This window comes from Gorilla gorilla, chromosome 21 (assembly GCF_029281585.2).
Source record: "Gorilla gorilla gorilla isolate KB3781 chromosome 21, NHGRI_mGorGor1-v2.1_pri, whole genome shotgun sequence".
Lineage (NCBI taxonomy): Eukaryota > Metazoa > Chordata > Mammalia > Primates > Hominidae > Gorilla > Gorilla gorilla.
In genome coordinates, this window is record NC_073245.2 from 59,369,946 (window position 1) to 59,397,017 (window position 27,072).

The 27,072-nt window shown below is 47.4% G+C and overlaps 1 protein-coding gene and 1 pseudogene across 2 annotated transcripts in view; one reads left to right on the top strand and one right to left on the bottom strand.

Moving 5' to 3' along the window:
* Positions 1-27,072, top strand: part of EYA2 (EYA transcriptional coactivator and phosphatase 2) — a 295,458-nt gene that overhangs the window by 247,953 nt on the left and 20,433 nt on the right. For both annotated transcript variants that reach the window (XM_019017574.4, XM_055373121.2), the window contains one exon: positions 1,398-1,487. In XM_019017574.4, the coding sequence (XP_018873119.3) occupies positions 1,398-1,487 (90 nt within the window). The remainder of the gene's footprint in view (positions 1-1,397; positions 1,488-27,072) is intronic.
* LOC134757828 (small ribosomal subunit protein uS5-like) lies at positions 19,592-20,918 on the bottom strand (annotated as a pseudogene).

Below are 27,072 nucleotides of genomic sequence, written 5' to 3' on the forward strand. Positions count from 1 at the left end.
AGAATATGTATGGGCATTGGTGAACATAGCTGCCTTCCAGGCTAACAGAATAAATATCCAGAATATTTACAGCCTTGTGAAGTGAGAAAAGAGAGTGCATGGGGAAGTGTGCACTGGCTCCTAAAAACTTCTGATCAAAAGTGAAACATAAATTTTGCCCACATCACTGGCCAAAGCAAGTTGCATGATCCAATTTCTAAGTAACATGCGTATGTGCTCCTTCTTGTAGCACATACAAGAAGTATGTTTTTTCAGTTGTAGGTATGATCTCTTGCTTCCCAAAATAGAAGAATTGAGCTCTCTTTTCTCACCCTTGACCCCATCACACATATGCAAACGTTCTCTTCATGTCCTCCCAATATTAATCAGTCATAACCTGAATTGACAGGGAGGGTATGTGTCAGCGGCTGGATGGTAAATATTTTAGGCTTTGTGGGACACACAGTCTACTCACCTCTGACTTTGTAGTACAGTGTAGACAATACACTGATTTTCTAAAAAATGTAAAAACCATTCTTAACTCATTAGTCATACAAAAACAAGCAGCAGGCCAGGTATGGCGTGGGGGCTGCAGCTTGCCAACCCCTGCTACATGTCCTCCTTTTGCAGGGAGAAGCACCTCAGGGAGGGACCCCAAATATGGGTGAACAGCAGTACAGTCTACCACACTATGTATACAGAAAGGAGGCACTTTCATTGCACAAGTGTGCAAATTCATACGTTATACTGTGTTGCAGCTTGCTTTTGTTACTTAGTACTGTATCTCTTGATGACAGTTTCATATCAGTAACTCCAGAATGACTTCGTTTGTATAATGGCTGCCTAGTTTTCCCTCCTATGAACGTACCATAGTGCCTTTGTGTTTGTGTGTTTTTATCATTAACCCTCTATTGTTGGATAACAGGGATTTTTTTTAATATCAAGAGGAGGGAGTAAGGCAGTGTGCATAGAGAGATTGTTGGAAAGAGAGACTCAACATCCTAACTCTCCCAGTAGTTTATACTGAAATCTTCCAGACCTCCCTGAAAACAAATGTGTTGGAGGCAACCCCTGAAAACATGCATTTGCCAGGAGGCCCTGTTTTATTACAGCCATATCATATCTGTGATAAGTGTCCTTGCGACGCTGAACGCTGTTGCAATCCCAGGGTCACTTTCCAGGAGATTTAAATACTGGAAAGGGTATAAAGAAATGGTGGAAACTAGAAGTGAGATCCCGGAAGCTGTACAACATGATTATCACGCCGGCCTCACACAGAGACTCATTTTAGGCCACGCGTGAGCCGAGCAGATGAGGAAAAACCAAAACTGCTTTTCAGCAGTGGAATGGGACCAAAAGGGTAGCTAAGATTCCTCGGGCTCCGCTCGCATGTGATTTTCCCCTTCTCTGCCTCGCAGGACACCACGACGTCCGTGCGCATTGGCCTTATGATGGAAGAGATGATCTTCAACCTTGCAGATACACATCTGTTCTTCAATGACCTGGAGGTTTGTGGTTGCTGATTTCATTTAATATTTGCCATGTTTAATCACCTGCATTTAGTTTATGGGAAGAAGGATGCTGCCTTTCCTTTCTTTTTCTTTTTTTTTTTTTTTTTTTTTTCCTTTTTCTTTTAGAAGCTTGAAACTTTTGCTAACAACCCCCAAAAAGGCCCAAAACTGTGGCCGGTGATGGTTTATTGGAAACACACTTAGCTCAATTATCTCCCTAGCTTTCCTGTGCAGTTAACGGGCTCTTCTCTGTTCCAGTGGTAGTGTCCACTGGCAGTTTTACTAATCCAATAATGGCTATGTAGTTTCTTCCTCCTGAAATTTGCTATTTAATAAGTTTATTAAGGCAAATTAGTACAGATCCTCCTGGGTCAGTAATAATTAGCAGTGGCCCAGGATGGAAGCTTTTAAAAACAATTTACATTCCCCTGAAAGCATGTTTTATAAAGAGAAAGAGTGAGAGTGAGCAGAGGGAATATGCTTATTTAAAGTATCTGCTCCTGAGCCCATAAGCAAGATCCAAGGGAGATAGGGAAAAAAGCAGGAGAGCAGCTTCAAAAATAAATTGAATTCATTTGTTTATACCCAGCCTATGTCAGAAAGGATTTCGAATGGGAAACATATTTAAAATAGAACTAGTAACACAAAGGCAAGTGGAAGCAAAGCTATGTCATGAATAAGGGTAAGACGTTGCACAAAAAAAATCCAGGCTCAGGCTAACTATTGCAATCAAGTTCAGAGTGTATCACCTCCTGGTAGCCAAAGTAAAGAGGGAAATACAATGAGTTACTTCCCTCTAATGAAAGAGCAAGCAACTTTCTCCAACGTGAATAAGGGGTTTTGGCTGATAAAAGGATCAGTATGGAAATCTTCTGGCTTTGTAAATTATGTTCACCTTATTGGTTCAACAGATTGAAAAATAAAGGCAACCGGCCGGGGCGCGGTGGCTCACGCCTGTAATCCCAGCACTTTGGGAGGCCGAGGTGGGTGGATCACAAGATCAGGAGATCGAGACCATCCTGGCTAACATGGCGAAACCCCGTCTCTACTAAAAATACAAAAATTAGCCGGGCATGGTGGCGGGCACCTTTAGTCCCAGCTACCGGGAGGCTGAGGCAGGAGAGTAGCGTGAACCCGGAAGGTGGACCTTGCGGTGAGCGGAGATCGCGCCACTGCACTCCAGCCTGGCAACAGAGCAAGACACCATCCAAAAAAAAAAAAGAAAAGAAAAGAAAAAGGCAACCTAAAATAAAACATATACAAAAGAACAATTCTATTTCTCTTAGTAGGAATATTTTTTCCTGGAATCTGGAATATCCCGGGGGACTAAACTGAAGTAGAAATATAAAGGTTATGGATTTCAAATCCATCCTGGCTAGCCCAAGGCACTACTAATATTTATCATTAGGAAAGCATACAGATTTTTCTTTCTAGTCTGCAGGCTGGAGTTCCAGAGAGAGGAATCCTTGCTGAAATAATCAGTCTTGCGTTTTGTCTAATCTATGTAAGCCTCCTGGGCCTCAGTCTTCACATCTATAAAATGGAATTGGTATTCTTTGCCCAACATCTGTTTCAAAGAGCAGAACTAGGTAGAAACTTGAGGAAGAAAGAGAGCTTTGGAGCAATGGAGAATAAATACCATTGGCTTCAAGGCTTGGGACTGTCTCTATTCAAAAGCAAAGTTCAGGCTCACTTCATGATGACGTCTATGGCTCGAAGGACACAAGAGAGAAAACAAACAAACAAACAAAAACTATGGCCGTTGAATTCAGTGAGTATTTATGGAGCCTAATGCGGTAAAGACTCAGCCGATTGCAAAGATCAAAACCCAACTCGTTTTAACCAAAAGTGGAAATTATTGGCCCTTGTAGTTGAAAAGTCCAGGGTTGTTTTCATTCTTGTTTATTGCCCCCACTTCTGTGAGAACAGGGACCACTCTGTGTGATTGACCCTGAATCTCTAGGGCCCAGGCAGTAAACAACCAAACAAATCCATAAACAAGACCATTTATGATAATAAAAAGGATATGAAGAAAATAAAATAATCAGATGTCAGAACAAGTGATGGGGATGGAGGAGGGTTGGGGGGCAGCATTCTTGAGGGGGCCGGTCCAGGGAAGGCCTCTTAAGGCAGTAACACTTGAACCAAAGGATGACAAGCACCCATTCAGATGGAGATCGGGGGCAGTGGGGCGGGGACAGCAAGTGCAAAGGTCCTGAGTGAGAACAAGCATGAAGGCCCCTGGGATCAGAGAGAAGGCATGGAGGCCGAAGTGCAGGAGTAAAAGTATGGAGGTGGCCAGGATAGATGAGCCTGGGGCAGGAGATATTACAGCAATCGAAGCTCATTCTAAGTGCCTTGGACATCTCTGGGGCAAGCTGGTATTAAGAAGGAAAAGCCACATGGTCTGGGTTGTGTGTTAAAAAGACCTCTCTGGCTGCTGTGTGGAGAATGGGCAGTCAGAGGAGAAATGTGGTCTAGGCATGGTGGCTCACACCTGTAATCCCAGCACTTTGGGAGGCCAAGGCGGGTGGATCACTTGAGGTCAGGAGTTCAAGACCAGCCTGGCCAACATGATGAAACCCTGTCTCTACTAAAAATACAAAAATATTAGCCAGGTGTGGTGGCGGGTGCCTGTAATCCCAGCTACTCAGGAAGCTGAGGCAGGAGAATCACTTGAACCCAGGAGGCAGAGGTTGCAGTGAGCCGAGATCAAGCCACTGTATTCCAGCCTGGGCGACAGATTGAAACTCCATCTTAAAAAAGAAAAAAGTAAAAAAGAAAAGAAATGTGGAGGCAGAGAGACCAGCCAAGAGGCTACTGCAATAGTCCAAGCAAGAGAAGAAAATGGACTGGATCCAGGTGGTAGGAAGACGTGGACTTGAGGGTGAGGTGAAGCCAAGAGGACTTGCTGATAGACTAGATATGGAGGTTGGGGGAGAGAGAGGTTGGGGGAGAGATAGGTGGCAAGGACTCCTGGGCTTGATCTGACCAGGATGTGTTGTCCTTCACTGAGATGGGCAAAACAGAAGAGGTGTTTGGTATGCAGTGGAGGATCCCATCCCCTTGTCTGGGGTATGTGGGGTTTGAGATGTCTGAGACACCCTGGTGAAGATGCCAGATCGGCCAGCAGATAGATGAGTTTGAACCTCCACTGCAGTAACAACACCAGGCATGGAATAGGCGCCTTGTGGATCTTGGTTGAACCTGTGACTCAAAGCCAGGTATTTTGTGGGATTTCTGTGTATTTCAAGCTGATGTCTTCAGAGTCTTGCCCCACTCTGCTGTTTCTCTCTGGCCCCCGAAGTCGAAGTTGCACCTCTGGAAGGAGGATCTTAATTACCAGCTGGAGCTACTTAGGGAAACCAGTTTGTTTTTATTTTCTAAATTTATTTCGAAAATGTCCCAGTGCCAGAAGCCCCAGGGCACCTCAGCAGAATTGAAACCACGTTATACGATGATGAAGTTAAAATTCACACAAGTGAAAACATATTGTTTGTTGGTGCAAGGCAGTCCCTGTCAAAATCTAAAGCACAGCCTTCTGCAGCTGCCCAGGGAAGCTGTGTGGACCAGGGAGAGGCGTGCTCAAGGCCCGGCAAAGCCAGAAGCCTTTGTTCTCCGAGCCTGTAGTAGTACCACCTGTAAGGGAGTTCCTTCCCACGTCCAGCAGCGCTTTATGAAGGGCTTACCATTTGCCAGGCCCTAATGGAATGCTGTGGATTCAGCAGCAAACCAAACACAGCAAGACTCATGCCCACAAGGCATTGACCTTCCAGTTCAGGAGGCTGACCATAAACAATGGAATGCAAAGTATAATGTCAGAGCAAAGTGCTCTGAAGAGAGACCAAGAGAGTCAGGGAGGAGGCTCTCACCAGGGCTTTTGTTTTGTGGTTTTTACTTGTTATATCCAGGAGAGGCTCCTCTGACTTTTTTTTTTTTTTTTGAGACAGTCTCACTCTGTTGTCCAGGCTGGAGGTGCTGTGGTACGATCTTGTCGCACTGCAACCTCTGCCTCCTGGGTTCAAGCGATTCTCCTGCCTCAGCCTCCCAAGTAGTTGAGATTACAGGCACACGCCACCGTGTCCAGCTAATTTTTGTATTTTTAGTAGAGACAAGGCTTCACCTTGTTGGGCACGGTGGTCTCGAACTCCTGACCTCAAGTGATCCACCCTCCTCAACCTCCCAAAGTACCAAAGTACTGGGATTACAGGTGTGAGCCACCGCACCCAGGCTCTTCTGACTTTTGAGCAAAGACCTGAAGGAGGTGGAGGAGGAGGCCATGCCGATATCTGGGTGAAGAGTGTTCCAGATAGAGAGAAGCACTGTGCAAAGGCCAAGACATGATTAGAGTTGATGGGCTCCAGAAACTGGGAGGAAACCAGCAAGACAGAAGCAGAGGGAACAGGAAGAATTGCGGTGGGCAATGAGGGTGACGCCTTCGGGCCATTGTAAGGCTTTGGGTAACAGCCAAGGGTGACAAAAGCCACTGGAGGGTTTGGAGCAACATGATGTGACTTTGGTTCAGAAGCTGCCTCTGGCTGCCTGGTGGAGAACAGACTCCAGAGGACAAGGATTGAAGCAGGTATCCGCATTAGATCAGCAACTTCCAGACTCCCAGGGGAAAGAATCTGTGGGGTTTAAAGAATGGTCCAGGATTGGCCTGGTGCGGTGGCTCACGCCTGTAGTCCTAACACTTTGGGAGGCCGAGGCAGGTGGATCACTTGAGGTCAGGAGTTCAAGACCAGCCTGGCCAACATGGTGAAACCCCGTCTTTACTAAAAATACAAAAATTAGCCAGGTGTGGTAGCAGGCGCCTGTAATCCCAGCTACCCAGGAGGCTGGGGCAGGAGAATCGCTGGAACCCAGGAGGCGGAAGCTGCAGTGAGCAGAGATCGCCCCACTGTACTCCAGCCTGGGCGACAAGAGAGAGACTCTGTCTCAAAAAAAAAAAAAAAAAAGAATAAAAAAAAAATGGTCCGGGACACAGAAGGTGCCACATGCAGCTGTATCTTAGGATATTCTGCACACATGTCCCAAGTTGAGGACAAAAGCCTTCTAATCAGTTCCATCTGCTGTTGAGTCCCGGCTCCACCATCTCCTAACCTGGGCAAGTCTCTCCATCCCTCTGAGCCTCAGTTTGCTCATCTGTTAAATGGGTGGAAGAAAAGCCCCTACCATCTAGGGCTGTAAGGATGGAGCTATGTGAAAGCAGTCAGCACAGAGCCTGGCATACCTGCCCAATGTGGGGGCCTTTCCACCAGGGGGCTACCGGGGGTACATGTGTCCCTGGGGATAGGCAAGTGGGGGTTCTATGGTACCAGGGCAAATTGTTTAATTGCTACATATTTATTTTACTGTGAATTAGAAAACTATAACTAGCTTGCCGACCCCTGATTTTACAATCATTTTATAAAAGTATAGGCAACACAGAAATATGACAAAGATGATGACAGTCATGAGCAGACCAGGCCTGGGTCCCAGCCAACTGCTGTAGCTTGGGCATAAATATCGACAGCTCCCTCCCCTGCTCCCTGCCACCTTGCCTTTGTGCAAGAGCTGCTGATTTTGCAGCTCTTACTTTGCAGGGCAGGTGAACCCTCCTCTGAAATGTCACCTGGGTCATGGGTAAGGGTGGATGTTCGGTTAAAATTCAAGCGCCTGCTCAAGATCTGTCAAAACTGTCCTCCAGCCCCACTCTACTGCACTCACTCTGAAAGCCGTTCATGGGAAGCCCCCAAGTCCTACTTCACAGGGATGTGCCACTGTCGAGTCAGAGCTGGACCTAGGTCTGCAGCCTCTGTCCCAGCCAAGCAGGGACCCCTTAGGTTTTGACTTCTGGGCTCGGATGCAGCCAGGAGGAGATACTGTTCAGCCCTGCCCTGTGAGAAGAAGAGAATGGGGAGGCCTGGCAGCCGAGACTGTGCTACTGCACTCCAGCCTGGGCGATAGAGGGAGACCCCATCTCCAAAAAACAAAAAAAAAAACAAGTATTATTTATGTTTTGAGATGTCACAACTTTAATTTAAAATACATTTAAAACCTAGATGCATGTTGAATGGCTGAAATTTTATAGGCAGTGTGATTAAAGATGATTCCAAATTTCAGCAAGGGGTCATTTAGTTCAGGCATGAAAAAGAAGTTAACAAGCAAAGGTACCTATAAACGAAGGCATCATAAATAGATATAAAGCCAGAAGAAAAGGGATCTAAAGTAGACAGAGAAGATAGGCTGACTCTCCAGTTGCAGATTTTCATTCTCAGCTCATCACACCACCGAAACTCTGGTAATTTGCTATCCACATCCATGGCGTTTGGTGGCCCTAAAGATTGTAACGGCCCCCATCCTCTTGGTTAAAATGGCAGGTGTGTTGACAAGAACTGTCTTAGGTACCCCCTGCCTGCTGGGCATCACATTCTTCTTGGTATATATTAAAAGAACACAAGTTTGGGCCAGGCACCATGGCTCATGCCTGTAATCCCAGCACTTTGGGAGGCTGAGACAGTGGATCATTTGCGGTCAGGAGTTCAAGACCAGCCTCGCCAACATGGCAAAACCCCATCTCTACTAAAAATACAAAAAAAAAAATTAGCCGAGCAGGGTGGCGTGCACCTGTAATCTCAGTTACTTGGGAGGCTGAGGCAGCAGAAACCAGGAGGCGGAGGTTGCAGTGAGCCGAGATCACACCACTGCAGTCCAGACTGGGCAACAGAGCGAGACTTCATCTCAAAATAAGTAAATAAATACATACATACACACATACACACACACAAGATTTGCAGGCAAGATGCAGCAGGACTGAGGAGGGGGCCTTCCTTGCTCTCCCTTGCCTTAGCAGGCAATCTGTCAATGTCAGGGTGTCCTCTGGAAGCCAGGAGGTGTGCCTGAGTGAGGTGCTGTCCCTGAAGAAGATGTCCAGGGGCTGGCATGGTGAGGGCAGTAGTAAGAGGGAGGCAAAGAGTTTGGCCCCAGGAGGGTGGAATTAATGCATCTGGCCAGGGAGTCAATGGTCGCACAGCAGCGGCTGAGGTTGGAGGCACCTGGCGTCATCCTGCCTCGCCTAAGTTTCTGCTGCATTCTCTGGTCCTGGCCCCTGTCCGCTTCTCTTCACTCCCCTTGCCATTACCTCTGTGGTCTAAGTCACCATCATCTTTCTCTTGGACGTCGTCACGGCCTTCTCACTGTCTCCCTGCTGTCTATGAATTAGGATACAAGCTCATCAAAATAAAGAGGCTTAAGTACAACACAGATCTGTTTCTCTCTCATGAGGAAATCTGAAATGTGAACAGTCTAGGGCCAGAAAGGCAGCTCTTCCATGCCAGAAGCCCAGGCACAGCGGCTTCCTTTCCCCCCACCCCCCGAAAGACAGGGTCTTACTCTATCACCTCTGTCACCCAAGCTGGAGTGCAGTGGCATGATCATGGCTCACTGCAGCCTCGACCTCCCGGGCTCAAGCCATCCTCCCACCTCAGCCTCCTGAGTAGCTGGGACTATAGGCAGGCGTCACCATGCTCCACTAATATTTTTATTTTCTGTAGAGATGGAGTCTCCTATGCTACCCAGGCTGGTCTCAAACTCGTAGTCTCAAGGAATCCTCCCGCCTTGGGCTCTCAAACTGCTGGGATTACAGGCATGAGCCACCTATTCCAGGCACATTCCAGGCAGCAGGGAAAAGGAGGCAGAGACAGAGAAGGGCACCACCCAGCGGTTGCAGTTCTCTCTTCTGCTCACACCCCATTGGCCTTAACGTAGTCACTGGGCCACACCTTCCAAGGCAAGGGAGCCTGGGAAATGTAGTCTTTATACTGGACAGTCACGTGCCAATAAAAACTGCTACTAATAAAGGGGGGAAGTGAATTGGGTATTGAGGGTCAGCTGGCAGTCTCAGCCTGACACCTTTCCTCGGTTTTCATCACAGTAGCCAGAGAGGTGAAAAGGAAAGCTGAACATGTCACCTTCTGCTTAAAACTCTTCAGTAGGCTGGGCACAGTGGTTCACGCCTGTAATCCCAGCACTTTGGAAGGTCGAAGCAGGTGTATCACTTGAGGTCAGGAGTTCATGACCAGCCTGACCAACATGGCAAAACCCTGTCTCTACTAAAAATACAAAAACTAGCAGGTCATCGTGGTGGGCGCCTGTAATCCCAGCTACTCGGTAGGCTGAGGCAGGAGAATCGCTTGAAACCAGGAGGCAGAGGTTGCAGTGAGGCAAGATCACACCTCTGCACTCCAGCCTGGGCAACAGAGCGAGACTCCATCTCAAAAAAAAAAAAAAAAAAAAAGCTCTTCAGTGAGCTCTTATGGACTGACCCCACCTGCCTCTCCAGACTCTTTTTCTCCTACTCTTTTCATCATTTGCTCCACTCCAGACCCAATGGTCTTTTTTTAATTCCTTGAACATCCATGCTCCCCACTACCTTAAGATTCTGCCCACGCCATGCCCTCTGTATGGAACACGCTTCCCCACCATTCTCCCCTCCTCTTGTTCTCAAGGTCCAAGGCCTCGCCAGTTCCTATGCACCTCTTAAATCTCTGAACCAGTGCCATGTCCTTAGGGAAGTCTTACCCGATTCCCCTCAAAAGGTTAGATTCTGCCATCATATGCTCCCAGGACGCCTCATACTTATGCGGTACATTTTGTACTCTTTGTAACCATTTCATAATTATTTAAAATAATTGATGTGAATTCTGTGTTCCCCACCAGCTGTGTATTCCGGGAGGGCAGAGAACATGTCCACTGTGTTCACTGCTATAACTGGCACATAGTAGGTGATCAGTAAGTCATTGTTTCTTGATGGTTGATGATCTTGCCCTACGACTCCATCCATGGTAACAACTGCCTTCTGGAATTTCTAACTTTCAGGAAACTGACTTTGTTTATGTGCCTTTGACTTTATTAGAAATTAAGTAGGTTAACGTCGTACATACAAAACAGGATGTATTTGTCTTATCTGCAGAACTCTAAAGGTTAGCAATCCAGGGACCTCTTCTCGATGAAGAGCTCAGATTCCTGCCAGCTTGCACCTTCACCAACCCTCAAGTGTCTCTCTTGTCTTCATGATCCAAGATAGTGACATTTCAGTTCCAGGTATCAGAATGGAGGAAGGGGCAAAGAGGAACTGCCTTTTCCCTTTTCAGACAGCACCTGAAGGCTCTCAAAGACTGTCCCAGAAGCGCCACACAATACTTGCACTTACATCCCATTGGCCAGCAAGGGAGGCTGGGAATTGTAGTCTTCATTCTGGGCAGTCATGCCTTACTAAAAATTCCATCACTGTGGAAGCAGGGAGAACAGGTACTGGATGAAAAACTAGCAATCTGCCACAGCACTTAATTCTCACCTCCTATTTTACAGACCTCAATTTCCATTTACTGCATTTTCTTCTCCTCAAATCCTGGTCTCTGGTTCTGCAACCTCAGCCGGGTGCCTGGACCCTGACCCATTCTCCTCATTTGCTAGATCCTCTAGTCTGGCATGTTTGCCCTGGATTATTCCTCCACACTGTACACATACCTCCTACCACCTGTATTGTGAATTACCAGCCCTGCTCCTTAGCAGTGTCATTTGCGTGTTGGGAGGACAGGGGAGTGTACCATTTTTTTTTTCTCAAAGAGTGGGCATTCTGAATGTTCTCATCCACATTAGTGTCAGTGTGTTTAACTAGACCAGCATTCCCACCTGAGGGCAGCCCCATCCCTTGGATGGATGGGGGGCGCATTAGAAACTAGGGGTGGGGCCAGGCGTGGTGGCTCACGCCTGTAATTCCAGCACTTTGGGAGGCTGAGGTGGCAGATCACTTGAGGTCAGGGCTTCGAGACCAGCCTGGCCAACATGGTGAAACCCCGTCTCTACTAAAAATATAAAAATTAGACAGGTGTGGCAGCAGGTGCCTGTAATCCCAGCTACTCAGGAGGCTGAGGCACGAGGTTGCAGTGGGCCGAGATCGCGCCACTGCACTTCAGCCTGGGTGATGGAGCAAGACTCAGTCTCAAAAAAAAAAAGAAAGAAAAGAAAAGAAAAAAAGAAACTGGGGGTGGGCAGGAGGCAGAGATTGCCTTGAGCCAAAATCGCACCACTTCACTCCAGCCTGGGTGACACAGTTGAGACTCTGTCTCAAAAAAAAAGAAAGAAACTGGGGGTTGGGGTAGTTGGTTGTCACATGAAGGGAAAGCACTGTTTGCTTTTAGAGGCCGAGCCAGCAATACCACTCAACCCAATATGTTGGACAGTCTTGTACAAAGTGTAATTGTCCCACCCAAATGCCCACCACGCTGAGTCCCTGAGAGATGTCAGTCAGCTGAGCAGTATTTATGGATGCCTTGTGCACAGCACAATCCAGGTTTCATGTGGTTTGCTCTTAATTAAAATACAAAACAAAACAAAAGAAAAAACCACTTTGTTAAATGTATGGTTTTTTCTTACTCGTGTTTTAGGGGAAAAATGACCAGTACATCAAACCAGTGATGTCATAGGTAATGATGCCCAGGATGAAGCGTAGGTTTGTGAAAGAGCATCAGTGTAAAGATAAATGAGGAGGCCAGGCGCAGTGGCTCATGCCTGTAATCCTAGCACTTTTGGAGGCTGAGGCGGGAGGATCACTTGAGCACAGGAGTTTGAGACCAGCCTGGGCAACATGACAAAACCCCATATCTTCAAAAAATACGAAAAAAAAAAAATTAGCCGGGCATGGTGATGAGTGCCTATAGTCCCAGCTACTTGGGAGGCTGAGGTAGAGGATCGATTGAGCCTGGGAGGTTGAAGCTGCAGTGAGCTAGCTGTGATCACACCATTGCACTCCAGCCTGGGTGACAGAGTAAGAGTATCTCAGAAAAAAAAAAAGACTGAGAAGTTAGTGAAAGTGGGGACTCCTCTATGGCTAAATCCGTGAAGGTGTGACATGAAGGAGCATGGCTGTACCCAGGTGAGTGCCATCCACTAAGAGGCCTGGCACCGTGGAAGGAGTGGGATGCTATTTGGGATCAGAGGACCTAAGTTCCAATTCTGACCCCGATTCTTCTGAGCTCTAAGACCTTGAAGGAGGTATTTAACTTGGCTGACTTTTCACTTCTTCATCTGAACCAGATCTCAATAATAACTGACATTTACTGAGCACTCACTACATACCAGGCACTGTTCTAGTTGGCTTGTTTTACTTTATTTAATCCTATTATTATCCCCATTATACTAGTCTGCTCAGTCTGTCCTAATAAAATACCACGGAGCGGGTGGCTTACATGACAGAAATTTCCTTTCTCCCAGTTCTGCAGTCTGGAAGTCCATGATCCAGGTGCTGGCAAAGTTGGTTTCTGGTCAGGGCCCTCTTCTTGGCTTGCAGATGGCTGTATTTTTGCTGCATCTTCACCCGTCCTTTCCTCAATGCATGTACATGGAGAGAGAGCCAGAGAGAGAAACAGCTGTCTGGTGTCTCCTCTAACAAGGACACCAATCCCATTGGGTTAGAGCCCCACCCTGTGACCTCACTTAACCTTAATTACTTCCTTAGAGGCCCTACCTCTAAATACAGCCACATAGGGAGGTTAGATTTTCAACATATGAATTCTGGGAGGAGACACAAACGTTCAGTTCATAACACCCATTTTACAAATGGGAAAACTGAGGCAGAGAGTAGCTAAGTGAACAGCCCAAGTCACATAGTTGGCAGTGGCAATATTCAGACCCAGGTGGCCTGGCTCCAGAGACCCTGCCTTTACCCATGGTGCTGTGTTGCCCCTGCCAGGGACAGTGATGTCCATCTGGTTTGAGAAAAAGGATTCCCAGTAAGAATCTAGGAGCTCGTGCAGTGCCACAGACAGTGGACTCGAAGAAAAGAAAGTGCAAGGGAGGGCTGGAGTCACTGAGAAGTGTGGTGGCGGAAAGCCAAGATCTGACACCAGGAGGAGGAGGAAGTCCCAATGTTCATGGAGAAGACAAATATTTTTCATCTCTTTGGGTTTTTCTGATTTTGTTTTTGTTTATTTTGTTGTGTGTGTGTGTGTGTGTGTGTGTGTGTGTGTGTGTGTGTGTGTGTTTTGAGATGGAGCCTCGCTCTGTCTCTCAGGCTGGAGTGCAGTGCTGCGATCTCAGCTCACTGCAACCTTCACCTCCCTGGTTCAAGCAATTCTCATGCCTCAGCCTCCCGAGTAGCTGGGACCACCAGCTGATAGCTCCTAAAGCCACCACACCTGGCTAATTTTTGTATTTTTAGTAGAGACAGGGTTTCACCATGTTGGTCAGGCTGGTCTCAAACTCCCGACCTCAAGTGATCCACCCACTTCAGCCTCCCAAAGTGCTGGGATTACAGGCGTGAGCCGCCGCGCCTGGCCAAGATTTTTCATGTCTTTGTAAGATGAAAAATCGAATTATTAGATTCCTCTGCTATGAGTTTGCATAGCACCTTATGCAAAGTAAAACTCACACAAATAGCAACAAGCAACCACATGAACACGACAGCATCCTTTACTCCCCGCTGAGGGGATGAATTGCCTGGAGGTGATCAAAGCAATGTGCAAGGGATCTGAATGCACCTTCTAGAAAAGACATGTTACTCCCACATGCTGAGTGCACATGTGGGAGTAACAAGCACAATCCCGATGGGAGCTAGTGTGGCCTGCATGCGACTGTGTGCCTGGCAGTGACTGAAGGGCTTGTCTGTACCCATTCATTAACCCTTACAACAACCACAGAGGGCAGGTACTGTTATGTATCTCCATGTTAGAGATGGGGAGACTGAGGCACAGAGCGGTTCACTTGCGCGACAGCTGACGCATATCAAGCTCTTCTTTTGCACCAGGCATTGCGCATGAACCATCTCACCGCATCCTCACAGCAGCCCCGCAAAGGAGATGGTTTTTTCAATCTCCATTTTACAGATGAGGAAACTGAGGCCCAGAAAGATCCCTTTCCCAGGGTCACACAGCTAGTAAGAAGAATGTGGAGATTTGATCCCAGGCCAAATGACTTCTCTGCTAATGTCTATCTTTCATGGAGAATAGAGTTTGAGATGAACTAGGAAGTGGAGAACATGCATCAACTGAGTGGATGGAAGAAAAGAGTCTTTCAGGGGGCCAGCCATGGTGGCTCATGCCTGTAATCCCAGCACTTTGGGAGACCAAGGTGGGCAGGTCACTTGAGGTCAGGAGTTCAAGACCAGCCCAGCCAATGTGGCGAAATCCCGTCTCTACTTAAATATATATATATATATACACATATATACACACACACACATATATACATATATATACACATATATATACATATATATACATATATATACACATATATATACATATATATACACATATATACACACACACACACACACACACACACACATATATATATATATATATTAGCCGGGCATGGTGGTGCATGCCTGTAGTCCCAGCTACTCGGGAGGCTAAGGCAGGAGAATTGCCTGAGCCTGGGAGACAGAGGTTGCAGTGAGCCAAGATAGCACCACTGCACTCCAGCCTGGGCAACAGAGCAAGACTCCATCTCAAAAAATAAAAAAATAAAATAAGGAAAGAGCCTTTCAGGAGAAACAAGGTAACCCTAAAGATCTTTGGCAAAAGGTATCCCTAGCTTGACGCAGGAATGGCCAGGCATTCGGGCAGGCTGGAAGGGGAGCGTTTCAAGATGCAGCCAGGGCTTTAGGAAAGACCATGCCGGAGAGACTCAGAAGTTGCTGAAATCAGGGCAGCCATGGCTGCTTGCCTGACACATGAGCCTGGTTGCTAAACGTGTGATTTATCCTGATAGCTTTAGGAGCTATCAGGAAAATAATATGTCGCTGTGTTAACACTGAACTCTCTCCAAAGCATCCTGCCCAATGGTCATTAATACAATTCAGGCCACAGCCTCTTTAGCGCTCTTAAGATAAGTTAAACACTTAGCACAAGAGATGTGGCCCAGGTTTCCCTCCCAGGGAGTAGACTCCTCTCTGGCTAGTCTGGAGGCAGCATTAAGCAATCTCACTTTAAAAATATACCTGCCTCAGAGGAGAAGGAGCAGCCAGGGAGTTCATCGGGGCCCTGATGAGCATCATTTTTCTAACGCAACTTTGTCAACAATTTCTGCATTCATGTCTCCATGCAGCCAAAGACAAAAAGTAAAGGAATCAAACCACAGCAGGAGAGTTTGAGAAACCCCAGCTGTCACCAGCTTAATCAGAACAGGTTTTGATAAGTATTTGTCACTGAGTTTACTGATCAGCAACGTGCAACAACAGTAATACTAAGTATCGGCTGGGGATGGTGGCTCATGCCTGTAATCCCAGCATTTTGGGAGGCTGAGGAGGGCAGATCACTTGAGGTCAGGAGTTCGAGACCAGAGTGGCCAAGATGTTGAAACCTCATCTCTACTAAAAATACAAAAATTAGCCAGGCATAGTGGTGCACGCTGTAGTCCCAGCTACTCAGGAGGCTGAGGCAGAACAATCACTTGAACCCAGGAGGCGGAGGTTGCAGTGAGCCGAGATTGCACAACTGCACTCCAGCCTTGGTGTCAGAGCAAGACTCCATCTCAAAAAAAAAAAAAAAAAAGAATACTAAGTATCATACCTGTGGGATGCAGAAGGGCAGTCCAGATTGGCATTTACAGTCCTAAATGACATTTGTTAGAAAAACAGGAAAATTCATAAGAATAATTGGAAGGACCGTTAAAATAGATAAGGCTTTAGCAAGCTTAATCAAAGGGGAAAAGAGAGAGATCAATAAACAACATCCAGAATGAAAGGGTGGACATTACTAAAATCCAGGGGAGGTTGTTTCTTTTAATTACAGGAATGCCAGGTACACTGTTTTACCAATGAATTTGAAAATCTAGGTGAGATTGACACTTTTCAAGAAGACACAAATTACTGAAATTAGCCCAAGTGGAAATAAAAATAAATACAACAAACCAAAGATCATGAAAATTTGTTAAATCATTAAAGAGGAAGTGCGTTTTTGGTGCCCCCACCAAAAAAGGCACCAGGTCCCACTGGTTTTAAACAAGAGTTCCAACAAAACTTCAAGGAAAGGATAAATCTCATCCAGCATAAACTACAGAGCAAAGAAAAAGATGGAATGCTCTCCCACACATTTTATAAGACTAACATCACCCTAAAGCTGACACTGGAGTTATAGCGCATATGACAAATGGACAAATTGCGGTCGTCGCTGCTGAAGTTGGAAGGCCCCTGCAATCCCAGCACCTACCTTCATCCATGCCCTGTGACTCTTAACAGAAGTTTTCTGCAGATCCTGTCTGAGCTTTAGTTTCCACACTGGTGAAAAGAGGGGTCTGGACTATAATTGGTATCATTTATTTGACACCTGCCCCTTGCCTCATAACACACCTGCAAGCAGATAGAATAGCCATATTTTGTAATTTTTTAAAAAACACTGAAGACTCTCTGGGTGCAGTGGCTCACGCCTGTCATTTCAGCACTTTGGAAGGCCCAGGTGGGTGGGATTACCTGAGGTCAGCAGTTTGAGATCAGCCTGGTCAACATGATGAAACCCCGTCTCTACTAAAAATACAAAAAATTAACCAGGTGTGGTGGCAGGCACTTGTAATGCCGGCTACTTGGGAGACTGAGGCAAGAGAATCGCTTGAACCCAGGAGATGGAGGTTGCAGTGAGCCGAGATCACCCCACTGCACTCCAGCCTGGGTGACAAGAGTGAAACTCTGTCTCAAAAAAAAAAAAAGGAAACTGAAGACCTTGCTGTGTTACCTGAGCCCAGGAACGATGACACCCTTGTAGCAATGAGGATACTCAGATAACAGTTTCTAATACCACGCTGCAAGAAAAAGGAACCAGAGCTCCATGGAGAAATGGCTGATTCTAGGGCTGGGCCAAGAACTATATGATTATCCCGGAGCATCTTTTAGCACCGTAAAGTAAGGAATTGCTCAGGAAAACCCAAAGTGATGGGTTATGCCAGAGGAACACAGGATCCAACTGAAAGAGTTCCCAATGGCCAAATCCAGAAAGATAAAATAAAAAGAACAACAAAATAAAACAAAAGCTGGAGTAATAAAATAAATAATGTAATATCAGATCCCAATGGCCAAATCTGGAACAATAAATAAAAAGGAGAGCAAAATAAAATAAAAGCTGGAATAATAAAATAAATAATGTAATATCAGATTCTAACCCAAAGTATAAAATAAGTATGTATGAGTCTATGCTGATGTAGATAAATGATTGCATAAATAAATAAGTGGGGAGACTAAACAAATCTCCCACACAGAAAAATTCCAGGTAACTTACGTAGATACTACACCCATAGTGTGAGCCACGCATAGTGACTTCTTTCCAAAGAGTACAATATAGACGGGGGGAATGGCAACTTCGGAGTGGAGAACCCTGATGAAGACCACCTGAGCCAGGTGATCAAGGTCAACATCAATAGTGATTAGTCATGTTGATAATATTTACCCTTGATGTGATATGAAGAGAATGGCACTCCCCGTCTGTGACCTTCCCAAAACCCAGGAACCCGGTGTAATCATGAGAAAAACATCAGAAAAATCCCAGTTGACAAACATTTTACAAAATACCTGACCAGTTCTCCTTCACACCGTCCTCAAAAGCAAGGAAAGCCTGAGAAACTGTCACAACCCAGAGAAGCCTAAGGAGACAGGACAACTACGTGTCATGTGGTATCCACCTTGGATCCTGGAACAGTCAAAGAACAGTACAGGGAAAGCCTTAAAAATCTGAATAAGTAATTGACAGTAGTTAACACAGCACTATCTGCTTATTAGTTTTGACAAATGCAGCATACTAATGTAAGAAGTTAACAAAAGGAGAAAGTGGGTGTGGGGTGTATGGGAACTTTCTGTACTATCTTTGCAACTTCTCTGTAAATCTAAAACTATTCCAGGCCAGCCACGGTGGCTCATGCCTAGAATCCCAGCACTTTGGGAGGCCAAGGTGGGCAGATCACTTGTGGTCAGGAGTTCGAGACCAGTCTGGCCAACATGGTGAAACCCTGTCTCTACTAAAAATACAAAAATTAGCCAGGCATGGTGGCACATGCCTGTAATCCCAGCTACTCGGGAGGCTGAGGCAGGAGAATCACTGACCCGAGAGGCGGAGGCTGCAGTGAGCTGCAGGAAGCCACTGTGTGGGCAGTGTAGTGAGGAGAGGGTAGGAGATGAGGTCAGGGAGGTGATGAACCCGAGGATGGGCAGACCACATGGAGCCAGGTTCCACTGTGAGGACCGTGCTTTTATTTGGAGGGAGGTGATATCCATTGTGGGGATTTGAGCAGGAGCGGGACGTGATCTGACTTAGGGTTGAACAGGATCCCTCTGGCTGCTGGCTGGAGACTAGGCTGGGAGGATAGGGGCTAGATAAGGAGAGGAGCAGGAAGAGTGAGGAGGTGACTGTAGTAGCCTACACCAGGGGTCAACAAACTTCTGTAAAGGGCCAGATAGTAAATATTTTTGGCTTTGCACATCATACTGGACCTGTCTCAGCTACTCAGTTCTCCTGCAGTAGCACAAAAGCTGCAGCAGACAGGATGTAATTGCATGAACATAGATGTGTTCTAATAAAACTTTATTTACACAAACAGGTGACAGGCCAGATTTGGCCCCTGGGTTATAGCTTACTAACCTCTGATCTAGGTGGGAGATGATGGTGGTTTGGACCACGATGGGGCGGGGGGCGGTGCGGGCAGTGGAGGAGGTGAGAATGGTCAGATTGTGGGTATATGTCGAAGGGAAGGCCAACAGGATTTGGTGATGGATGGGTGGCAGGATGTCAGAGAAAGGAGACGGGGATAACTCCAAGACACATGCAGTGCCTAGGCCAGTGTTGGGAACATAGAAGGTGATCAGTGTGTACACATCTTGAATCAGCAATTTGGTATTTCATGCCTCTTTGCCTTGTCTTTTCCAGTGACATGATAGGCACTGTGAGGGCAAGAGCCAGATTTCATCCTTGAAGCCTCCTCTCTCTCTTTTTTTTTTTTCAAGCTTAATTCACTTTATTTTTCTTGTATAAAAACCCTATGTTGTAGCCACAGCTGGAGCCTGAGTCCTCTGCACAGAGACTCTGATGGGGTCTTGACAAGGTAGTCAGTGAATTCCTGACCTGAATTCCTGAATTCTAGGGAGACTTGGTGAATACAGTCTCCTTCCAGAGGTTGGGGGTCGGGTAGCTGTAGGTCTTAGAGATAGCATCAAAGGTGGCCTTGGCAAAGTTTCCCAGGGTGGCAGTGCAGCTGCGGCGTAGCAGTCATAGATACCAGCCATCAGCAGCAGCTTTTGGGCATGGGGACCGAGACGATGCCAGTGCCCCTGGGTGCAGGGATGAAGTGCACCAGCACAGAGCCGCAGTGGCCTGTCACCTTACAAGGGACGGTGTGGGGCTTGCCGATCTTGCTCCCCCAGTAGCCTCTGCACATGGGGACAATGGAGAGCTAGTCCAGGATGATGGCCCCGCGGATGGCAGTGGCCACCTCCTTGGAGCACTTAACACCCAGACAGACATACCATTATAGTCACCGATGGCAATAAATCCCTTGAGCCTGATGCGCTGGCTGGCGTGGGTCTGCTTTTGCACTGGCATGATCTTCAAAACCTCATCCTTGAGAGAAGCCCCCAGGAAAAAGTCAATGATCTCAAACTCTTTGATGGTCAGGAAGAAGAGATAGATCTCCTCCAGGAACTTGATCTTCATGTCCTTGACCAGGTGGCCCAGCTTGGGGATAGACGTCCACTCCTTGTCCTTGGTCTTGCCTCTGTGAGCTCCTTGGCCTTGGCCCGGGCCCTGTCCGCGGCTATGACCCCAGCCCTGGATGCCCCTGCTGAAGCCTCCACGGAAGCCACCGTGGTTCCCCATCCCAGGGTCCCCAGGGCCTCCAGCCCCCCATCCCCCAAAACCAGATGTTTTCTTGGAGAAGAAAGAAGCTTCCCCTCTCTTGACCCATCATTGTCTGATGCAGTGCCGGGCCCATAGTAGGTGTTTTTATAGTCTTGGGATAGACAGATCTTCTCGAGCACAGGCTCTGAAAGGAGATGGGTCCGGGTGCTGGCTCCTCTTCCCCTCGCCTTGGGCACATCTGAGTTTGCTTGGGCTGCCATTACAAAGTCCCACAGACTGGGTGCCTTAAACAAGAGAAACTTACTGTCCCACAGTTCATGAGACGAGAAGTCCAAGATCAAGGTTGGTTCCTTCTGAGGGCTGCAAGGGAGAACCTTTTCCTTGCCTCTCTCCTATCTCCTGGTGGTCTCGGATGTCCTCTGACTCGTAGAGAACATGTCACCCGGTCTCTGTCCTCGTCATCACCTGGCATTCTTCGTCTTCTGTCTCTGTGTCCAAATACCCCCTTTATAAGGACACAGACATACTGGATGAAGGCCCACTCTAAGGTCCTCCTCTTAACGTGATCGTCTGCAAAGACCCTATTTCCAAATAAGGTCACATTCAACATCTTGTAGGGGACACAGTTCAACCCATAGCAGGCATGTTCCCACACTCCTCTCTGCCTCGTTTTCTCCTAGTTTCCCACTACATATATAGAAATGCTGGCCATAGTCCCTGGCACATTGAAAGCTTTTAATAAATACTAGTTTCTATCCCTAGTCCAATAATAGTTTCTGTCCAGTGATAGAGATTTTTGTCTCTATCTCACTGAGATATTTGTAATTAATTTTTTTTCAAAAGCAATACATACACACATTATCCTTTTTTTTTTTTTTTGAGACACAGTCTCGCCCTGTCACCCAGGCTGAAGTACAGTGGTGCGATCATAACTCACTCCAGCCTCGACCTCCCCAGGTTTAGGTTATCCTCCCACCTCAGCCTCCCAAGTAGCTACAACTGTAGGTACATGTCACCACACCTGGCTAATTTTTGTATTTTTGGTAGAAACAGAGTCTCGCCATGTTGTCCAGGCTGGTCTCAAACTCTTGGGCTCAGGAGATCCACCCTCCTCCTCCTCCCAAAGTGTTAGGATTATAGGTGTGAGCCACCACACCTGGCCCTCATTTTTTTTAATGAAAGTATTTCAATAAGCTAAAACCTTCTTTGATCACCAGCCCAATCCCAGTGACTCCCCATATGAAACTGCTGCTTCCAGCCAGATGTATGGGCTTCCAGATCTTTCTTTTTCCAGTTATGTAAAATATATCCATATAAAAATCTCATATTTTAATGGGATTTTATAAATATATACATGGCATCATACGGGGTGTATCACTCTTTTTTTTTTTTTAAACAGAGTCTTGCTCTGTCACCCAGGCTGGAGTGCAGTGGCGCCATCTCAGCTCACTGTAACCTCCACCTCCTGGGCTCAAGCGATCCTCCTTTCTCAGCCTCCCAAGTAGCTGGGATTACAGGTGTATGCCAGCATGCCCGGCTAACTTTTTGTATTTTTAATAGAGACAGGGTTTCACTATGTTGGCCAGGCTGGTCTCCAACTCCTGACCTCAAGTTATCTGCCCACCTTGGCCTCCCAAAGTGCTGGGATTACAGATGTAAGCCACCACGCCCAGCCGGATGTATGATTCTTTAACCTGTGTTTTTCACACTCTAGGATGTCTTGGAACCATTTCCATGTGCTAGCATAAAAATTCACCTCCTTGGCTTGGGACGTGGCTCACACCTGTAATCCCCACACTTTGGGAGTCCGAGGCAGGGGGGTCATCTGAGGTCGGGAGTTCAAGACCAGCCTGACCAAGATGGAGAAACCCCGTCTCTACTAAAAATACAAAATTAGCCAGGCGTGGTGGTGCATGCCTGTAATCCCAGCTACTCAGAAGGCTGAGGCAGGAGAATTGCTTGAACCTGGGAGGAAGAGGTTGCAGTGGGCCGAGATTGCACCATTACACTCCAGCCTGGGCAACAAGAGCAAAACTCTGTCTCAAAAAAAAAAAAAAAAAAAAAAAAAAAATCCACCTCCTTTTTCTGCACTGCTGGGTAGGATTCCACTGAATGGATATACCACATTTTATTTAGCTACGACCTCATCAAGGAAACTTTAGGTGTTTTCCAGTTTCTCACCAGGATGATGGACATTTTTACACAAGGCTCTTTGCAGGTGTTACTCTGGGTCAGAAAGTAAAAATCCCTCGAGACGGGGATTGCACCAGGTCCCGGTCCTCAGCCGCACTGCATTTCACCTGTGTCAAGGCCACGGGAACCCTTCCACCATCTCTGCCAGCAGATCCCATTCAGCACCCACCCCAAGATACTCACACTTTGACCCGGAAGAGACCAGAAGCACCCTGCAGTTCGTGTGGACAAGTCTCCCCTCTGACTTACAGTCCCCTCACCCTCGTACCTAGGAGAGGGATGGCAGCGCTGAGGGTCGTGGGATTCTCTTCCCCGGAGGCTCCCCCATCCTCGTGGCCTCTGCGCGGTCCAGCTCCCCTCCAAGCTGGCTCAAGGGGTAACATGATCCAGGTCAGCTGGTGGAGTATGAGGTAGCGTCTAGCTGAGCGTCACGGTATTTTATTAAGACCGAAATGTGATCGCTACTGTTGTCACACTTTAGCGCCCCCAACAATCCCCTTACAAATGAGAAAAACAGAGCCTCCCCAAATGCCTTTCCCCTGACATCAAGGAAAGCGCATGGAACCCTGCCCAGAGGCCTGAGCCCGGGTGACCCCAGGAGTGGCTCCAGAGCTTGAGGAAAGGCCTGGGGGGCGGAGGGGGTGTTTTTCCAGTTTCAGGCAAAGCAGTGAGCTGGGGGCTATCTGCTGTTTCCTCTGCGCCTGGGTCTGTGAAGTCAGCGGTTGCCGTTTAAATCCCATTTTCCTTAACATGTTAGGATTGCTTGTTCTAGGCCATCCATTTATATGGCCATGGCTCAGAGGTCTCAGACTCACATGCCTAGGGGGGGTCAAGGATCCAGGTAATGTAAACTGAAGCAAGCCCCATAGAGATGGTGGGAAACTGTAAATGGATGCCCTGGCTGAAGGAGGTAGCTGAAAATCTGGAGAGAGAACAAGAACAAGAAGAGAAAGGGAAGAGGAGGCAGAGAGAAAAGAGAGAGGATATCCCCCAAGTTTACATATTGCCCATTGCTTCAAAAAAATTTAAGCATGCGATGAGCTAAGTGATATGTCTCCAGGCCAGTTTGCAGGCTCTTCCCTAACTGAACTTATCAACACAGTAGACAAGCTGCTGGCCTGGCTCCCTCACCCGTCTAGAGCAGCGCTGTCCAATAGAGATTTCTGCGATGATAAAATATCTGCAGCATTGACTACAATAACCACTGGCTACATGTAGCTCTTGAGCATTGAAGTAGGACTAAAGAACTGAACCTTTAATGTTATTTAACTTTACTGAATTTCAATATAACTATAAATAGCCACAGGCAACTAATTGCTACCATATTAGGCAACATGGCTCTAGATTCTTTCAATGTAGAGGGTATCATCGTGCTTGACTACTGCAAAAAAGATCACTCCTTCTTGGGGAGAGGGGGTAGATTATACCTGAGACCACCAAGCATTAATCAGAGTCCTGGGTAAATGGAAAGAAAGGAAATTCGAAATACTGAGCAGTAAAAGCTTAGGTGTAACCAGATGTCTGCTGGCTCAAGAGCAGTCACTCAGTGTCCTTCCAGTCCCCCACTTCCCAGTGAGTTTCTCATTCAGGGTCACCCTTTAGCATCCACCGTGTTCTTGGCCATCTGCTTACTCCCATTTGCCCAGAGCTGACCCCTAGGAAGCCACCTGGGGGGACTTCCCTGCTGCCGTTGGTCTCCAGGCCTTAAGAGCACACCACTGTCCAAACCCAGGGTGCTGCCCGTGGGTCACAGAGGTGCAAGGTCCTATGCAGAGGCGAGAATGGCAGTCGCACTTTGTCACCTGCCACAAAGTTGCTGTGCCTGGGCCATGTGTGTCAAGGACTCTGGAAACAAGCCTCACCTTTCAACAAAACCCTTTCTAATCTGAGGCCCATTCAAGGGGCCGGAGAGGGACCAGCAGCCACACTACCCCCTTGCCAACCCCTCTCTCAGATTCCAGCCCAGCTCCCCACAAGGCAACCCAGGCTGCCCCAGATGCCACTGACCCCTCTCTTGCCTCCCTAAACATCACCGTAACAACAAGACTACCTTATGTATCTTTTAAAAATTAATGAGGAGGCCTGTAATTCTACCACTTTGGGAGGCCACAGTGGGAGGATCACTTGAGCCCAGAAGTTCAAGACCAGCCTGGGCAACATATTGAGACCCTATCTCTATTTTTTAAAAAAAGAAAAAAAATGAATGAGGCAGGGGCTTCCCACCATCCCCCTGCAAAGCTTATATTCTCAAAGATAAATTTAAGCCTTTTGGCCAGGCACGGTGGCTCATGCCTGCAATCTTAGCACTTCGGGAGGCCAAGACTAGAGGATCTCTTGAGGCCAGGAGTTTGAGACCAGCCTGGCCAACATAGCAAAACCTCATCTCTACTCAAAATATGAAAATTAGCTAGGCATGGTGGCACACACTTGTAGTCCCAACTACTCTGAGGCTTGAGAATCACCTAAACCTGGGAGGTGGTGGCAGTGAGCTGAGATTGTGCCACTGCACTGCAGCTTGGGTGACAGAGCAAGACTGTCTAAAAAAAAGCTTTTTGCTTGTCCAATTGTCTAAAAAGAGATCTGTTCAAAATGTTGCAAATACCCTTTCTTCCAACTTCTCTACTCCCATCAAGGTTCCAGAGATGTTACAACCAATTTTTTCTCAGTAGTCAAGCTCAGAGTCCCACGTGCTTCTCCTCCTCCAGCAGCCTTTGTAAGGAGGCAGCTGCCTCCAGAAATCACCTTGCAACTAAACTGTGGGAAAATGTGTAAGATCTTAACACAGTGGTAGAAACTAACATGTATGCAGCAGCCACTGTGCACCCGACACTGTTCTCAGTGCTCTCATGCAGCATCTTGCTTCTCCTCACCTCATCTGGAGGTGGATTCAGTTATCAGGTCCATTTATCAGTCAGGCCTCTGGGGTTCATGAGGGTCATGCCCCTCGCTCAAGGTCACACACTGGGAAGCGGCTGGATCCAGGATCCAGGCCCAGGCGGTCAGATTCCAGAGCCTGCACCCTGAACCAGTACCACAGGGGCTGGCACCCCCGCACATTTTTTGCCCCATCAACATATTATCGTGTCACTCTGCCGGCATCATGAAGTGCACTCATGATATGTTTGCCCCATCAGCGTGTCACAAGGGCATTTCATGACGCTGGCGGAGTTGGCAGGTGTGCATCGTGTAGGCTCCACATGGGACATGGCATCCCTTATGACTCTTGGCTGCAAAGTGCCAGAAACCCAGCTCCACTCACTCAATCTGAAAAGTGGGTGTATTTGTTCGCCAGGGCTGCTGTAACAAATTTCCCCCAGTTACTGGCTTCAAACAACACACATGTGTCCTCTTACAGTTCTGGAGGTCAGGCTCTGAGAGGAGAATCGGTTTTTTTACTTTTTTTTTTTTTTTTTTTTTTTGAGACAGAGTCTCGCTCTGTCGCCCAGACTGGAGTGCAGTGGTGTGATCTCAGCTCACTGCAGCCTCCTGCCTCCCAGGTTCAAGCTATTTTCGTGCCTCAGCCTCCCAAGTAGCTGGGACCACAGATGTGCACCACCATGCCCAGCTAATTTTTTGTATTTTTAGTAGAGGTGGGGTTTCTCCATGTTGGTCAGGCTGGTCTCGAACTCCTGGCCTCAAGTGATCCACCTGCCTCAGCCTCCCAAAATGCTGGGATTACAGGTGTAAGCCACCACACCTGGCCCTTTGGTTTTTTGTTTTAGTTTTTCTTCCAGTGGCCACTTGTGTATGTTGACTGTGGTCTCTTCTTCCATCTTCAAAGCATGTGACTCCAGTCACCCTCTCCTTTCTGTCATCAGATCACTCTCTCTCTTACAGGGACCCATGTGATTCCATTTAGGGCCCACCCCGACAGCCAAGGAAAAACTTCCCACCTCAAGATCTCTAACTGAACTAAAGTCCTGATTGCCATTTAAAGTAATAGATTTGCAGGTTCCGAGATAAGAATGTGCGCATCTTTGGGGGTTTGTTATTCAGCCCAGCACAGTCAGGGATGGCTCAGCTTCAGTCCTGACTGGATCCAGGGGATCAGATCGCATGCTTATGGCATCCCCCTCTCCAGCTCGCAGCCCTGCTTTCCTCAGCAGCTCCCGGCTTAATCCACCATTCAACAGCCCCAGGGAAGAGACAGCACCTCTTCCAAAAGTCCCAGCCAACGTCCCTGGGCTGGTTCCCATTGGCCCACCTTAGACCACATGTTCATCCTTGAAGCAATCACTGTGCCCAGGGGGACCTTGGGTCCCTCTGATTGGTTTTCATTGTCTCCACCCCGTAGTCTTTTGTTTTTTTTTGTTTGTTTGTTTGTTTGTTTTTTTGAGACAGAGTCTTGCTTTGTCATCCAGGGTGGAGCACAGTGGCGCGATCTCGGCTCACTACAACCTCCACTTGCTGGGTTCAAGCAGTTCTCCTGCCTCAGCCTCCCGAGTAGCTGGGATTACAGGCAGCTGCCACCACGCCCAGCTAATTTTTGTGTTTTAGTAGAGACAGGGTTTCATCATGTTGGCCAGGCTGGTCTCAAACTCCTGACCTCAAACAATCCACCCGCCTCAGTC